Source organism: Perna viridis, chromosome 3 (genome assembly GCF_037379345.1).
Source record: "Perna viridis isolate PV_CMFRI_1.1 ecotype Kerala chromosome 3, ASM3737934v1, whole genome shotgun sequence".
Classification (NCBI taxonomy): Eukaryota; Metazoa; Mollusca; class Bivalvia; order Mytilida; family Mytilidae; genus Perna; species Perna viridis.
In genome coordinates, this window is record NC_142447.1 from 59279697 (window position 1) to 59297684 (window position 17988).

Genomic DNA, 17988 nt, shown 5'->3' on the forward strand with positions numbered 1-17988 from the left:
TGCTCATTTGCTTTTGTTACTTTGTATGTATGATTTTAGTTATTTTATGTTCTTTGTTGTGTATATCTGTTTTCTATGTCTGGTCTTTTTCCCTGGAGTACATTCTTTTGATTACCGCTATAACCTTGGTTCCCTTTATTACTCCTTAACGACAACGACGACAATGGTTGCCAAGTGATGGCACTAGCTCACATGGACTGTGACCAGGTGAGCTAAAAATACGGCCAGGATTAGAGAGAGACAACTAATTCGAAATGCTTTCATATAAAAGAACATCAGGTACAATCAAACCACATATTTTTCATGCAATAACGTACGAATATGCCAGAACTCAGTCAGGAGAGGATCATACGAAGATAATCTGAGTTGATGGAATCCATTATCCAGTTAGGAAAACGAAGTCCAGAAGTTTAAAATCTTACAAGTTAAAATGTCATGACTTCACTGATGCGACCAAGAAAAATAAAAATAAGCCTCAAAAGACGGCATAATTATTTGAACAAGGGGGATCAAATTTTAAATCCTTCCATTTTACTTTGGGAAAATATAGGACGAGCCTCGTTTTTTTAAAAGGCAAAATGCTGCAATATACATAAATTAAAAGCATATAAAGACAATAATAGGTCCTACCTGCTGTTTTTGTTTCAAATTTGATCCTAGCCACACATCCCCATAAAAATCAAATGGTGGTTCCCTTGACTATATCATTTGTCTGCTGATATTATGGAAATATAAGGCCTTCAAATTAATTTTTGTTTCGACTTAAGATGGGGTTAGGAATATTTACAGCAGGTACGACTTAATGTTTATGTCTTTTTTTCATCCAAATCAAAAGGAATAAATAAATAGGACTTTTTTGCCAGCTATTTCATCAACGTTAAAACAAAGTTCCTGGCAAATGTAAAATGTGATTGTTATGCCCCTTCAACTTTGTTACTTCAGAGATAATATGTATTTTTTTATGTTTTGTTTTGTTTGTTTGTCATTTGAATAGTTATGTTTTTTTTCTAGGACTGATAGTTACAATCTGGCAAAAAAGCTTTGTGTTTAATTACACATAGGCTAAGGAATAATATATTTGCCTCCGCTATTATGCTATAAAATACGGGACTTATAGATGGGCAAAACTTCGTTATTCAAGTTTTGTTCTAGTTTTGCTTTATTGCTGTTGAGCAAACAACAGTGAAAATACTTTAGGGGTGGTTAATTTTTTTTAACTGCTCTTAGCTAATAGTGCATTTGTGACATTTATGGTAGGAAATAAATCAATACGTTTTCATCACAACCATGATATCTGAATATTATGCTATTTTAATGATTACATTTTTTTTTATTTTAGGTTAATGACATATAAACATATGACCCAATGAAATATGAAAGGGCAAAGAGGGAATCATTCCTTTGGTACACTGCAGATCTGTAAAATTGTAAAAGGAAAATAAAATTTACAATTTAGGAAAACAAATATATATATATATATGTGTGTGTGTGTGTTCCTGGTTTCTTCCATGCAATAAATCTCTGTTGTTGGACAATCCTATATTCTGAATGTTTATACTCGTCAGAAGTTGCAAGTTGCTATATGATGGCTTTGGAAAAATCCCATACTGAGGTTTCAAGTAAGGGTAACAACAAAATCACCGAACACTAATTCCATTCAAGATGACAGCTTTCAAACAGGTATGGATTTTTTTTTAAAACTATGCACAGGTGTTTAGTACTGTAAACTACATCTTGGAATTTCATTTTTTTATAAACACATTTGATGATTACCATGGCTAAGTATTTGTACTTCACCACTCGTAAAATGCAGGGTATTTTAAGATTGCCATTTTACTTGACTTGCAAGGAAAAGTTCCCAACATGTTTCAAGCAAGGAGATTACTTTAGAATAAAAACTTTATAAATTTGTAAGACTAGTTTTACTGACTCTTTTACAGAAACAGCAGCTGTTCTGTTTAAATCTACAGAGGACTACATTAAAGTATTTCTATGGCAGACCTGGAAGCCTCAGATGAGAGGGCAGATCAGTAGTGTTGAACGAAAGAGTCAGATCAGTAGGGTTTAACGGAGGCAGGAACGAACGTCTGATCAGTAGGGTTGAATGGGGGAGGAAAGAAAGAGACAGATCAGTAGGGTTTAATGGAGGCAGGAACGAACGAGAAAGATGGGCAGGGTTTAATGGAGGAGAAACGAAAGAGTCAGATCAGTAGGGTTGAATGGGGGAGGAAAGAAAGAGTCAGATCAGTAGGGTTGAATAGGGGAGGAACGAACGAGACAGATCAGTAGGATTGAATGGGGGAGCAACGAACGCGACAGATCAGTAGGGTTGAATGAGGAGGAACGAACGAGTCAGATCAGTGGGTTGAATGGGGGAGGAAAGAAAGAATCATATCAGTAGGGTTAAATAGGGCTGGAAAGAAAGGCTAAAAGAATCAGATCAAGGGAGGAATGGAAGGTCATGAGTGAGATCTAGGGAGAAAGGTGAAAGGTCCTGAGAGTCAGATGAGCAAGGGGTTGAACTTTCGAGCGGATTAAATACAAATGGGATGGAAATGTGACACAGCATATTGTTTGTTTTGATATTATCGTCCTTACAATTATTATTAATTTCAGATTGTTATTTTTTTAATTATTGGACTTTATTGAATAGGATGATCTGTTTTCACACTATAACACAAAAACCCTGCAAAAAAATCAATGAAGTTTTGGTGAAAAATTTATTTATACTAGTGAAAGCCCCTTGTGAAAATAGTTTCAATACTGCCAGTCAACTCGGAATTTTATGTTTATCTTATGAGTATCTTTCATTTTTATGATTCTTCAATAGTTGAGGCAAAAATAGCATTTTGACCCCAATATTCTAATTTTAATAGAGACGCCCATGTTATTTACCGATGAAAAATTTCAAATTATCAGCCTGTGCAGGAAACCCTAAAAAAATATGCCAACTTTTATTAAAGCTGCATTAGTTGCCAAATTTGTTCAGTTTTGATTCTACTGAATTTTTCTAATAAAATGAAACTTGTTTGTAGTAATGCAATTGAAGCAATAAATGTCGACAATACCTACAGAATATCGTGAAAACAACGTTTTTTCAATCAAAGAAGATCGATAGCTCATATCTAATTATTTTTCGCCATTACTTCCGAAGATTGTCGACAGAACTTAAACCTGGGTTAAAAATACTTTAACCTTGGTAACACAATAACAATTACGGACACACAGGTAAGCACGTGTCTTGTTTACATTTCAAATCATCTATTTCTTGATTTGTTTTCTAATAAATAATGACAGTTACTGACCATATTTGTGCCTCATTATATCACAATACGTAAATTTTAAAAGGATCATTGCATTATATTCAAACTTTCACGGTTTGAGTCCGACGGTCTTCTTTGCCATGGAATAACCACTTTCGTTTTACGATCAGATTTGCTTTTTAAAAAAAACCACCCTTACACTACATGCGTGTATTAAGGTCACCAGAAGTCATATGCATAAGAATTTATCTAGGTCGATTTTTTGTCTTGCAAGACAATAAATATATAGACACCTATTTTATGTGTTTAACGCATTTTATTTGTGGATATCGAATGAAATTATACAGCAAAAGTACAATTTAGTAGAAAAAAGTTAAGGCATATTTCAACAGAAACAAAAAAAAATATGAAAATGACAGCTAACGCAGCTTTGAATTTTGTTGCAATCGGTTTCGGAAAGTTGTACACGATAAAACGACAAAAAATCTGTTTTAGGGGCCATAACTCCTACAACAGGTAGGTCCGTCTTTTGATGAACAATATTACTCTCCATCAAAATTTTGATAAATACAACTTTAAGGGAGATTTAAGCATCATCGAAAACGAATCTCTACGTAAGATCTTTTTCTAAAGATCCCAAGTATCTCGAACCACGCTCAATAAATTGGAATTAAAACTTTTAAGGTCTTATGGATGCCGCGGAGGACAGACAAAGAAAATGGATAAGACGAGAACAAGAAGATACTGGTTCTCTGTCAGAGTTGATATAGGCCGTTATGTCTTCAATTTTGAAACAAATGAAAGTTATAAGTAGATCAATGAGTGTCAAAGCTACATCAGTTTTCAAAGACTCCGATGTAGTACAAACATTGTCTACTATACATGACAAATATATTGTCGTAACAGCAGACAAAGCCCAAAAAACATTGCTTTTGTCTGCAAAAGATATTACATCAAATGTTTATTATCAAAAGTAAACATAGAAAATAAAAGCAGTGTTATCTAGGTCGATTTTGCCACTACACTCTACAAAGAAGAGATTGTGGATAACCATAAATTTGTACTGTCCTTTTTTGGTCTCTCTACCAAATTGATTTTGAATTACCGTCTATGTACTGGATTCCTAAACTCCACACGAATCCATACAAACAACGTTACATAGCTGGATCTGCAAAATGTACCCCAAAATTTTCAAAACTTCAATTCAATTCAAGATTATGATCAGAATATTATAGCATTAAAACCTATGATTTTTCAACGCTGTATACTTCTATTCCCCGTACTCAATTAAAATATCGACTCAAAAGCATAATACATAGATGGTACACCTAGATACAAATGAATAGTTCTCGGTAGAGATTCCTCATACTTTTTTTAAAAAAAAAACATAATTCCAAATCATCTTCCAAATATACATAAGATGTTTTCAAAATGCTGGAATTTTTTATCGACAACATATTTGTTCAGTGTGGTCGACGCGTTTTTTCAACAAACGGTCGGCATTCCAATGAGAACAAATTTTGCTCCTCTACTTGCTGACCTCTATCCCTTCACTCTTTACTCTTTCAAACTTTTTATTCATTTTTTTTCTTCTTTAGAATAAATGTTTATAAAGAACCCCTACCCATGTACTTTGCGTAACTCTGTAATTAAAGTTTGTTGCAAATATTGTGTTTTAGAAAATATATTAAAACTAGATGGCCTTTACTAGTAAATATATACTGAATGTCTTACCTTTTCTCGCTATAGATATAATGATAGTGTAGACATCCTCCTGAAGTGTCTGATTAATGAACGACGCCTCTTGTCCTGGAAACAGATCAGCTTCCTCCCGACAGACATATATTCGGTTTGCTCCTCCAAAATCGACGAATGAACCGTTGTGTAAGGGAAGCAATTTTAGTCCTTGTAAACGGGTGTAGTTACCATCATTCACCAGATATATCAAAATGTTCATCTTGTCGTTGAATGGAAATGACTCATAGGAGTTATCGTTCTTTAGACAGTTCACAATGAAGTCTTTCGACAAGGTCTTCACTGTTAAGCCGTGGCATTTCAGCATGGAAATAATGTGTTTTGGGGCCTCCACTAAATTTATTCCATAATGCTTTGCAATCTTTAATACAGATTTCTCTACAGCTAAAAAGATAATAAATTGATTCCATCTATCTTATACAATTTATAAAAAATTGCAAGTGAATTTATTTTAAGTCGCTAATATTGTTAGCGGCTTCTTGCACTCGTTAATATTTCCATATGATTTGCAAAAATATGTATTTATACGCCACATAATGCTGCATATCCTCGCCATGTTTACCGTCATAGCGTCATAGTTCTACCTTCATACAAGATAAAAGTATACTTCTTAAGTATAATACACGTGTGTTCTACGTGTGTTTCTTGCTTGTGTGATACCGGGAACTTTACATGAAATGATCGGTTAGCTTTAAACATTACCCAGTTTCCGATTCAGGCACTGAGGCTCGTTACAGGACTATATAGGTCTTATACATTAGCAGGCCCGATATTTATGAATATTCATTGCCAGCTGCTTATTATCTGATTCTATGGTCAATATCATAAGCAACCCACAGATCGCTACAACGTTCCTTTTTTCAAATATATCATACACATGTCTATGCGCGTCTTCTGCATGTATTAGGACGGGAAGTTTACATTAAAAGATAAAATGATCGGTTAGCATTGAATTTATGTAATATTACCCCGTTTCCGATTCAAACACAGGCGTTCGTTACAGTTGATTATATAGAGGTCATATATTATCAGAACAACAATATCTATATATAGCCACTGTCAGTTGTTTTATCATGTTACGGATGATTGAAAACATTCGAAAAAGTATGCAATAATATCAAGGGAACCAAAATTTTAGCGCAAGTCACCCGATTTAGATTAGAGCATATCGCATTCGTACCATTTCGGATGTTGAAAGTAAGCCAACATATTTGACGATTAGCGACTCTGAAGACTATGAGTGGCCGTTCATGTCAAAATAGCGTTATTTTCATCTAGATGTAATTTTCTATCTAGATACTTCTCACAACTATATAGATACTCCGCATAACTATCTAGATGCTTCATTCAAGTAACTACATGTAGATGCTTCTTACAAGTATCTAGATATATAAAAACTTCTCACGAATATCTAGATACTTCGCTTCGCAAAAGCATCTAGATGTTTCTCACAACTATCTAGGTGCTTCTCACAACTATCTAGATACTTCTCACAAGCATCTAGATGCTTTGCACAACTATCTAGATACTTCTCACAAGCTTCTAGATGCTTGTGAGAAATATCTAGATCTTGTGAGAAGTATCTAGATGCTTGTGAGAAGTATTTAGATAGATGTGAAAAGCATCTAGATCCTTTTGAGAAGCATCTAGTTGCTTGTGAGAAGTATCTAGATAGTTGTGAGAAGCATGTAGATGCTTTTGCGAACTACCTAGATACTCATGAAGAGTTTTTATGTATCTAGGTACTTATAAGAAGCATCTAGATAGCTATGCAAAGTATCTAGATACTTGTTAGAAGTATCTAGATAGAAAATTACATCTAGATGAAAATAACGCTATTTTGACATGAACAGCCACTCGTAGAAGACTTCAGTCTTTGATTATTCGGGTTCGGGACTTTTATTTGTATCTTATATGATTGTTTGTTTGTTTGTTTGTTTGTTTGGGTTTAACGTCCGAGCAGCAATATTTCAGATATATCCAGACGATGAACATGAAGTGGATGATGAACATGAAATGATGATGAAATGAAAAATGGGATGGGACATAAGTATAATGGGGTCGAGAAATTTTGATTGCCACTGGAAATAGGGAGAGGTGGGTAGGGTCTGGCAATTTAGCCTCCTGTGGCAGAGCCATATGGTTCCTACTCCGGGAGAATACCACAGTAGGGTTCTTTAACGTTCGAGGAACGTGGCATCTTTCCCAACACGGTGCACCACTATGGTTTGCGGTCAGGTTTTCCGTATTATAGCTTGACAACCCCAGCATGTAACACGCCAGGGGTACCCCATGCCACCACCTGGGCTATACAACCCAGTGACTCTGTGGACAGAGCGCCCTAGCCCCCAGCTAAGGTTCTGAGTACTATTTAGTCGTCTGTTACGACAATTCTTTTGACACCCTGACCTGCACGGGTCTTGTACATGTATTAGATTGGTGTTTGCCTGGGGGTACTAAGATGATCAAATATTACCACACGTTGATACCGAACAGGATAAAAACGTAATTACATACTCAAAATTGTCAATATCATTTTTTTTTTAATTTAAGTTTCATACAGTTTTGAAACATTTTTGGTATACTAAGGTCACGAGAAGAACTACATGTACCTAAATTTGTGCTTCCGTCAAGGATGCTAAACACGGCTTGACTTGGCAGGATCCATCTACCACCATCTTTACTGGTAAAAAGGAAAGGGGTCGCTAGGAGACATCTGGCTAACGGCTCTGTGATCAGATTCCAGTTGCTGGTAACTTCCCCTATATCTGGAATAACGTTATACACTCGCTCGATATCCCGTTGAAGAAACTGGTTGTTTTCACACTTCCGCATTAATTCTTTAATGGTCATATGGTAGACATCAGCTAGAACTTCGCTAACCAAACATTTATTCCACCTGGTTGGTTTATCAGTGTGTGTCTTGTTCTTCGTCTGATCTGCAGACGGCCATTTCACGTGGCGTCTGTTTTGGTCAAGTGCAAACAAACCATTAACATGGACAGGGTACCCAGTCAAACTCTTAGTTTCTAGCGGAAGTGGCATCAGACAAAACACATGACCTATAAATTGTGGGTCGACAAACAAAGGAACAGCTATACTAACGTAAGGACTGTATGACAAAGATTCGTCCTGTGAAAGTTTAATAAGTTCATCAGATAGGGGTTTCCCCTTCCGACAATGCATCACAAACCAATCCTGTTCAATGGATTCTTCTGTGGCGTTCTGTGTGACAATGGTAAGGTCAAACGTTCTGATATAGGTCTCCTCTGTGACAGATAATAGCACCTGTCTCATGTAACTTTGCAATTCGTACCGCTTTAGTCTCACATTTTCAAGGCAGTTATCTGCAATCATCACCGTAAAGAACGGACCAACCAGATGTCTTTCGTCCTCGGTTTTCCAAAATAGTTCAATTTTCTCAAGACATTTAAGGAACAGAAGTTCAACAGATGCTTCAGATTGAAAAGCCGTAAAAAGATCTAAGATTTTCTCGCTTCCATAAATATTATCAGAAAGAGGAGATACATTATGGCGCAAGGGAAATCTGAACAAAGTGCCATGAAAGTTTCCTGTATCCAATGTCTCCTGTGAAAATCCAAATAAACCATCAAAAGCATTTAAACAATATGACGGCTCCATCTGCTTTTTGTATTTGTGTAGCATGTTTAGTTTCATGGTGATACAGACTTTCCCTGGATCTTTTTGGTGAGGATCAATCACTAATAGTTTACCTCCACTTATAATCATTGGGTAATCTGAAAGTAACAAAGGGTTATAAGTATTGGTTCAGATTTACAATATGACTCATCCTTATAATGCCTGTCTTATCAAGTAGCTTTGTTCTATTTTTAGAACTAATTCTCTAAAGCATTAGGTACAATTAAGAATTGGCTGTGATGAAAATTTTGTCTATTGAAAAAATAACATAAATTTTCCATGTGGATATCGTTTATTGCGCGAAGTGCAATAAACAAAATGTGCACATGGAAAATTTATGTTATTTTTCAATAGACAAAATTTTTATCATAGCCAATTCTTATAAATTAATATGAAAACATATTTTTATCTTTAAACATGAGAAAAGTAACTCTGAATTTAACTGAATAAGGGCGTGTCAATATTTTTTATCCATTGAGATATAACAGAACTATTTTAACCAATCAGATTACAGTATTTATCTCAAATTAATTTATGTATAATTGGAATTAATTTATGTATAATTGGATTGAATTATTGGTACAGATATTGCATGCTTTTTAGGACAAGAAGGTTCCATAATTCTGCAATAACCAGACTGCTATGTCAATCCGAATATTTTAAAGTTCTACATGTAGTTTACAGGAACAATCCACAATAAGACTTATCACTATTTAAGGACATGTTTTAGCATATCCTATAAAAAAAAACATCTTCCTATCTCAAATATTCTGGTTACTTGGTGAAGAAGTGGAGACTGATTTTTTAAAAAGTTTCTGGTATAACTATGCCCAGAATTAACCAGCACCACCCTATTGGTAGTCTCATATATTGACCTCCTCTCAGATGTCGATGGAAATGGGTGAACTCATTACCAAACTATACCACAAGTGCGATGATTTCTCTTCCTATATTGTCAACGTTCCTTTATCTGTACCATTTGTGTATTATTTTTCGTATCATATCTGAGACATGAAGCGAAAACTAGTCGAAACTACGCAGACGCTTTGTTCCGCTCCAGACTTCTTTTGAATAGGCAACTGGTTCTAGAACAGGGCTATGCTTAAACAAGATTAAAGTCATCAGAACAAAATGTTTATGGTCTTAATCATAAACTAATGTAAGCAAAGGTGTATCCATCTACACGATTATAACTGATTTGACTACATGATGTTTTTCATTTCCCGTTTCCTCTTTCGTCTACCCCGCACGTGACATTTTATTAAAAACTGGGAGGGTGTTACTAGAAAAGCAGAGGACGCACTATTGTGACTACCTGTGCACCCTGTCCATGCTCAAATTCAAATAGCAAAAACATGATTTACAATAGTGTACCTGTTATGTGAAATACAGATTTAAATCCCAGTCCAAACCGCCCGACCTTTACAGGGTCAAATTCCTTCACACTTTGGTAGATCATCTGTATCCCTGTCCAATCCGCCTCCGTAAAGCTTGCACTGTTAAAAACACATAGTGCCGGTCCCTGTATTTAAAAAAAATGCTACAAGTTATAGAGAAGCACCCGTAATAAAAAAGTTAATGAAACAATTTCGAAAAACGCAAGTTTTCATTGAATATTAAAGAGAATGACACTGAAGAAAATCAATAATGCTTAAATCATGGCGCACTTGTGATATGGTCAATATTATAATGCAATACAAAGTACATCACATGGTTGCCACATGCTACAATATAGATAGTAATATTTGCAGCAGTCATGTCTACTTTATTCATCACAACACCAAAGCCATCAGGTATAATCATTACGGTCTAGAGCAATATTGCTGAATTTAAAAATGTTAGTGTTACATTGTACATGTACCTTGAAATACTGTTTGAAAGCCTTCCGTTTTGTTCCATCCTCTTTGTTTACACATCTTTCATCAAACAGAACTTTCATTTCGGAGGCTTCAGCGTCTTCAGCGTTCTGTATTATTTCCTGCATACATTAACATACAGATATATCAACACCAGAGAACAATCGATGGATTCCATGTATAATATTCCAGAAAGAGATAAATTAACAGTATAAAAAAAACAACACAGAGACCTTAAAGAAACTATTAATAGTACAAGAGCAAATCAAACTCCAAGGTGATTATAAACCGGGTGTACAGGTAGGATAAAGTCAAATCAAACTCACAAGGTGATTATAAACCGGGTGTACAGGTAGGGTAAAGTCAAATCAAACTCCCAAGGTGATTATAAACCGGGTGTACAGGTAGGGTAAAGTCAAATCAAACTCCCAAGGTGATTATAAACCGGGTGTAGAGGTAGGGTAAAGTCAAATCAAACTCAAAAGGTGATTATAAACCGGGTGTACAGGTGGGGTAAAGTCAAATCAAACTTTCAAGGTGATTATAAACCGGGTGTAGAGGTAGGGTAAAGTCAAATCAAACTCAAAAGGTGATTATAAACCGGGTGTACAGGTGGGGTAAAGTCAAATCAAACTTTCAAGGTGATTATAAACCGGGTGTACAGGTGGGGTAAAGTCAAATCAAACTTTCAAGGTGATTATAAACCAGGTGTACAGGTAGGGTAAAGTCAAATCAAACTCCCAAGGTGATTATAAACCGGGTGTACAGGTAGGGTAAAGTCAAATCAAACTTTCAAGGTGATTATAAACCGGGTGTACAGGTAGGATAAAGTCAAATCAAACTCCCAAGGTGACTAAAAACCGGGTGTACAGGTAGGGTAAACTCAAATCAAACTCCCAAGGTGACAATAAACCGGGTGTACAGGTAGGGTAAAGTCAAATCAAACTTTCAAGGTGACAATAAACTGGGTGCACAGGTAGGGTAAAGTCAAATCAAACTCCCAAGGTGACTATAAACCGGGTGTACAGGTAGGGTAAAGTCAAATCAAACTTTCAAGGTGATTATAAACCGGGTGTACAGGTAGGGTAAAGTCAAATCAAACTCCCAAGGTGACTATAAACCGGGTGTACAGGTAGGGTAAAGTCAAATCAAACTCCAAAGGTGACTATAAACCGGATGTACAGGTAGGGTAAAGTCAAATCAAACTCCAAGGTGATTATAAACCGGGTGTACAGGTAGGGTAAAGTCAAATCAAACTCCAAGGTGATTATAAACCGGGTGTACAGGTAGGGTAAAGTCAAATCAAACTCCCAAGGTGATTATAAACCAGGTGTACAGGTAGGGTAAAGTCAAATCAAACTTTCAAGGTGATTATAAACCAGGTGTACAGGTAGGGTAAAGTCAAATCAAACTTTCAAGGTGATTATAAACCAGGTGTATAGATAGGGTAAAGTCAAATCAAACTCCAAGGTGATTATAAACCGGGTGTACAGGTAGGGTAAAGTCAAATCAAACTTTCAAGGTCATTATAAACCGGGTGTACAGGTAGGGTAAAGTCAAATCAAACTTTCAAGGTGATTCTAAACCAGGTGTACAGGTAGGGTAAAGTCAAACAAAACTTTCAAGGTGATTATAAACCAGGTGTATAGATAGGGTAAAGTCAAATCAAACTCCAAGGTGATTATAAACCGGGTGTACAGGTAGGGTAAAGTCAAATCAAACTCCCAAGGTGATTATAAAATGGGATTACAGGTAGTATAAAGTCAAACCAAACTTTCAAGGTGATTATAAACCATGTGTATAGGTAGGAAAAGGTCACATCAAACTCCAAAGGTGATTATAAACAGGGTGTATAGGTATTGTAATGTCAAATCGAACTCCAAAGGTGATTATAAACTGGCAGTATAGGTAGTATAAAGTCAAATCAAACTCTCAAGGTGATAATAAACAGGGTGTATAGGTAGGGTAAAGTCAAATCAAACACCAAAGGTGATTATAAACAAGATGTATTGGTAAGGCAAAGTCAAATCAAACTCCCAAGGTGATTATAAACCGGGTGTACAGGTAGGGTAAAGTCAAATCAAACTTTCAAGGTGATTATAAACCGGGTGTACAGGTAGGGTAAAGTCCAATCAAACTTTCAAGGTGATTATAAACCGGGTTTATAGGTAGGGTAAAGTCAAATCAAACTTTCAAGGTGATTATAAACCAGGTGTATAGATAGGGTAAAGTCAAATCAAACTCAAAGGTGATTATAAACCGGGTGTACAGGTAGGGTAAACTCAAATCAAACTCAAAAGGTGATTATAAACCGGGTGTACAGGTAGGGTAAAGTCAAATCAAACTTTCAAGGTGATTATAAACCGGGTGTATAGGTAGGGTAAAGTCAAATTAAACTTTCAAGGTGATTATAAACAAGGTGTACAGATGGGGTAAACTGAAATCAAACTCCCAAGGTGATTATAAACCGGGTGTACAGGTAGGGTAAAGTCAAATCAAACTTTCAAGGTGATTATAAACGAGGTTTATAGGTAGGGTAAACTCAAATCAAACTCCCAAGGTGATTATAAAATGGGATTATAGGTAGTATAAAGTCAAACCAAACTTTCAAGGTGATTATAAACCATGTGTATAGGTAGGGTAAACTCAAATCAAACTCTCAAGGTGATAATAAACAGGGTGTATAGGTAGGGTAAAGTCAAATCAAACTCCCAAGGTGATTATAAACAAGATGTATTGGTAAGGCAAAGTCAAATCAAACTCCCAAGGTGATTATAAACCGGGTGTACAGGTAGGGTAAAGTCCAATCAAACTTTCAAGGTGATTATAAACCGGGTTTATAGGTAGGGTAAAGTCAAATCAAACTTTCAAGGTGATTATAAACCAGGTGTATAGATAGGGTAAAGTCAAATCAAACTTTCAAGGTGATTATAAACCAGGTGTATAGATAGGGTAAAGTCAAATCAAACTCCAAGGTGATTATAAACCGGGTGTACAGGTAGGGTAAAGTCAAATCAAACTCCCAAGGTGATTATAAAATGGGATTACAGGTAGTATAAAGTCAAACCAAACTTTCAAGGTGATTATAAACCATGTGTATAGGTAGGAAAAGGTCACATCAAACTCCAAAGGTGATTATAAACAGGGTGTATAGGTAGGGTAAAGTCAAATCAAACACCAAAGGTGATTATAAACAAGATGTATTGGTAAGGCAAAGTCAAATCAAACTCCCAAGGTGATTATAAACCGGGTGTACAGGTAGGGTAAAGTCCAATCAAACTTTCAAGGTGATTATAAACCGGGTGTACAGGTAGGGTAAAGTCAAATCAAACTTTCAAGGTGATTATAAACCAGGTGTATAGATAGGGTAAAGTCAAATCAAACTCAAAGGTGATTATAAACCGGGTGCACAGGTAGGGTAAACTCAAATCAAACTCAAAAGGTGATTATAAACCGGGTGTACAGGTAGGGTAAAGTCAAATCAAACTTTCAAGGTGATTATAAACCGGGTGTATAGGTAGGGTAAAGTCAAATTAAACTTTCAAGGTGATTATAAACAAGGTGTACAGATGGGGTAAACTGAAATCAAAATCCCAAGGTGATTATAAACCGGGTGTACAGGTAGGGTAAAGTCAAATCAAACTTTCAAGGTGATTATAAACGAGGTTTATAGGTAGGGTAAACTCAAATCAAACTCCCAAGGTGATTATAAAATGGGATTATAGGTAGTATAAAGTCAAACCAAACTTTCAAGGTGATTATAAACCATGTGTATAGGTAGGGTAAACTCAAATCAAACTCTCAAGGTGATAATAAACAGGGTGTATAGGTAGGGTAAAGTCAAATCAAACTCCCAAGGTGATTATAAACAAGATGTATTGGTAAGGCAAAGTCAAATCAAACTCCCAAGGTGATTATAAACCGGGTGTACAGGTAGGGTAAAGTCCAATCAAACTTTCAAGGTGATTATAAACCGGGTTTATAGGTAGGGTAAAGTCGAATCAAACTTTCAAGGTGATTATAAACCAGGTGTATAGATAGGGTAAAGTCAAATCAAACTCAAAGGTGATTATAAACCGGGTGTACAGGTAGGGTAAACTCAAATCAAACTCAAAAGGTGATTATAAACCGGGTGTACAGGTAGGGTAAAGTCAAATCAAACTTTCAAGGTGATTATAAACCGGGTGTATAGGTAGGGTAAAGTCAAATTAAACTTTCAAGGTGATTATAAACAAGGTGTACAGATGGGGTAAACTGAAATCAAACTCCCAAGGTGATTATAAACCGGGTGTACAGGTAGGGTAAAGTCAAATCAAACTTTCAAGGTGATTATAAACGAGGTTTATAGGTAGGGTAAACTCAAATCAAACTCCCAAGGTGATTATAAAATGGGATTATAGGTAGTATAAAGTCAAACCAAACTTTCAAGGTGATTATAAACCATGTGTATAGGTAGGGTAAACTCAAATCAAACTCTCAAGGTGATAATCAACAGGGTGTATAGGTAGGGTAAAGTCAAATCAAACTCCCAAGGTGATTATAAACCGGGTGTACAGGTAGGGTAAAGTCCAATCAAACTTTCAAGGTGATTATAAACCGGGTTTATAGGTAGGGTAAAGTCAAATCAAACTTTCAAGGTGATTATAAACCAGGTGTATAGATAGGGTAAAGTCAAATCAAACTCCAAGGTGATTATAAACCGGGTGTACAGGTAGGGTAAAGTCAAATCAAACTCCCAAGGTGATTTTAAAATGGGATTACAGGTAGTATAAAGTCAAACCAAACTTTCAAGGTGATTATAAACCATGTGTATAGGTAGGAAAAGGTCACATCAAACTCCAAAGGTGATTATAAACAGGGTGTATAGGTATTGTAATGTCAAATCGAACTCCAAAGGTGATTATAAACTGGCAGTATAGGTAGTATAAAGTCAAATCAAACTCTCAAGGTGATAATAAACAGGGTGTATAGGTAGGGTAAAGTCAAATCAAACACCAAAGGTGATTATAAACAAGATGTATTGGTAAGGCAAAGTCAAATCAAACTCCCAAGGTGATTATAAACCGGGTGTACAGGTAGGGTAAAGTCCAATCAAACTTTCAAGGTGATTATAAACCGGGTGTACAGGTAGGGTAAAGTCAAATCAAACTTTCAAGGTGATTATAAACCAGGTGTATAGATAGGGTAAAGTCAAATCAAACTCAAAGGTGATTATAAACCGGGTGTACAGGTAGGGTAAACTCAAATCAAACTCAAAAGGTGATTATAAACCGGGTGTACAGGTAGGGTAAAGTCAAATCAAACTTTCAAGGTGATTATAAACCGGGTGTATAGGTAGGGTAAAGTCAAATTAAACTTTCAAGGTGATTATAAACAAGGTGTACAGATGGGGTAAACTGAAATCAAACTCCCAAGGTGATTATAAACCGGGTGTACAGGTAGGGTAAAGTCAAATCAAACTTTCAAGGTGATTATAAACGAGGTTTATAGGTAGGGTAAACTCAAATCAAACTCCCAAGGTGATTATAAAATGGGATTATAGGTAGTATAAAGTCAAACCAAACTTTCAAGGTGATTATAAACCATGTGTATAGGTAGGGTAAACTCAAATCAAACTCTCAAGGTGATAATAAACAGGGTGTATAGGTAGGGTAAAGTCAAATCAAACTCCCAAGGTGATTATAAACAAGATGTATTGGTAAGGCAAAGTCAAATCAAACTCCCAAGGTGATTATAAACCGGGTGTACAGGTAGGGTAAAGTCCAATCAAACTTTCAAGGTGATTATAAACCGGGTTTATAGGTAGGGTAAAGTCAAATCAAACTTTCAAGGTGATTATAAACCAGGTGTATAGATAGGGTAAAGTCAAATCAAACTTTCAAGGTGATTATAAACCGGGTGTACAGGTAGGGTAAACTCAAATCAAACTCCCAAGGTGATTATAAACCGGGTGTACAGGTAGGGTAAACTCAAATCAAACTTTCAAGGTGATTATAAACCAGGTTTATAGGTAGGGTAAACTCAAATCAAACTCCCAAGGTCATTATAAAATGGGATTATAGGTAGTATAAAGTCAAACCAAACTTTCAAGGTGATTATAAACCATGTGTATAGGTAGGAAAAGGTCAAATCCAACTCCAAAGGTGATTATAAACAGGGTGTACAGATGGGGTAAACTGAAATCAAACTCCCAAGGTGATTATAAACTGGCAGTATAGGTAGTATAAAGTCAAATCAAACTCTCAAGGTGATAATAAACAGGGTGTACAGGTAGGGTAAACTCAAATCAAACTCCCAAGGTGATTATAAACCAGGTGTACAGGTAGGGTAAAGTCAAATCAAACTTTCAAGGTGATTATAAACCGGGTGTACAGGTAGGGTAAACTCAAATCAAACTTTCAAGGTGATTATAAACCGTGTGTACAGGTAGGGTAAACTCAAATCAAACTTTCAAGGTGATTATAAACCGGGTTTATAGGTAGGGTAAACTCAAATCAAACTCCCAAGGTGATTATAAACCGGGTGTATAGGTAGGGTAAACTCAAATCAAACTCAAAAGTTGATTATAAACCGGGTGTACAGGTAGGGTAAACTCAAATCAAACTCAAAAGGTGATTATAAACCAGGTGTACAGGTAGGGTAAAGTCAAATCAAACTTTCAAGGTGATTATAAACCGTGTGTACCGGTAGGGTAAACTCAAATCAAACTTTCAAGGTGATTATAAACCGGGTTTATAGGTAGGGTAAACTCAAATCAAACTCCCAAGGTGATTATAAACCGGGTGTATAGGTAGGGTAAACTCAAATCAAACTCAAAAGGTGATTATAAACCGGGTGTACAGGTAGGGTAAACTCAAATCAAACTCAAAAGGTGATTATAAACCAGGTGTACAGGTAGGGTAAAGTCAAATCAAACTTTCAAGGTGATTATAAACCGTGTGTATCGGTAGGGTAAACTCAAATCAAACTTTCCAGGTGATTATAAACCGGATGTATAGGTAGAGTAAAGTCAAATCAAACATTCAAGGTGATTATAAACCGGTTGTATAGGTAGGGTTGAGTCAATTCAAACTCTCAAAATGATTATAAACCAGTTAAAAAGGTAGGGTAGTCAAATCAAACTCCCAAGTTGGTTATAAACCATGTTTATAGGTAGGAAAAAGTCAAATCAAACTCCATAGGTGATTATAAACAGGGTGTATAGGTAGAGTAAAGTCAAATCGAACTCCCAAGGTGATTATAAACTGGGAGTATAGGTAGTATAAAGTCAAATCAAACTCCCAAGGTGATAATAAACAGGGTGTTTAGGTAGGGTAAAGTCAAATCAAAGTTCCAAGGTGATTATAAGCAATGTGTATTGGTAAGGTGAAGTCAAATCAAACTACAAAGGTTATTATAAACCAGGTGTATAGGTAGGGTAAATATAATTCGCCAAAATAGAAACACCAGTAAAG

The 17988-nt window shown here is 35.9% G+C and overlaps 1 protein-coding gene across 7 annotated transcripts in view; it reads right to left on the reverse strand.

Annotated features, from left to right (window-relative positions):
* The window catches only part of LOC148623143 (sacsin-like), a 53192-nt gene that overhangs the window by 20317 nt on the left and 14887 nt on the right, over positions 1-17988 (reverse strand). For 6 of the 7 annotated variants that reach the window (XM_088573697.1, XM_088573698.1, XM_088573701.1 and 3 more), the window contains 4 exons: positions 10540-10656; positions 10053-10200; positions 7631-8776; positions 4998-5402 (listed from right to left, as the gene is read on the reverse strand). In XM_088573697.1, the coding sequence (XP_088429823.1) occupies positions 4998-5402; positions 7631-8776; positions 10053-10200; positions 10540-10656 (1816 nt within the window). Of the gene's footprint in view, positions 1-4997; positions 5403-7630; positions 8777-10052; positions 10201-10539; positions 10657-17988 lie in introns of those variants that run through there. The other variant, XM_088573703.1, reaches the window with a different exon arrangement.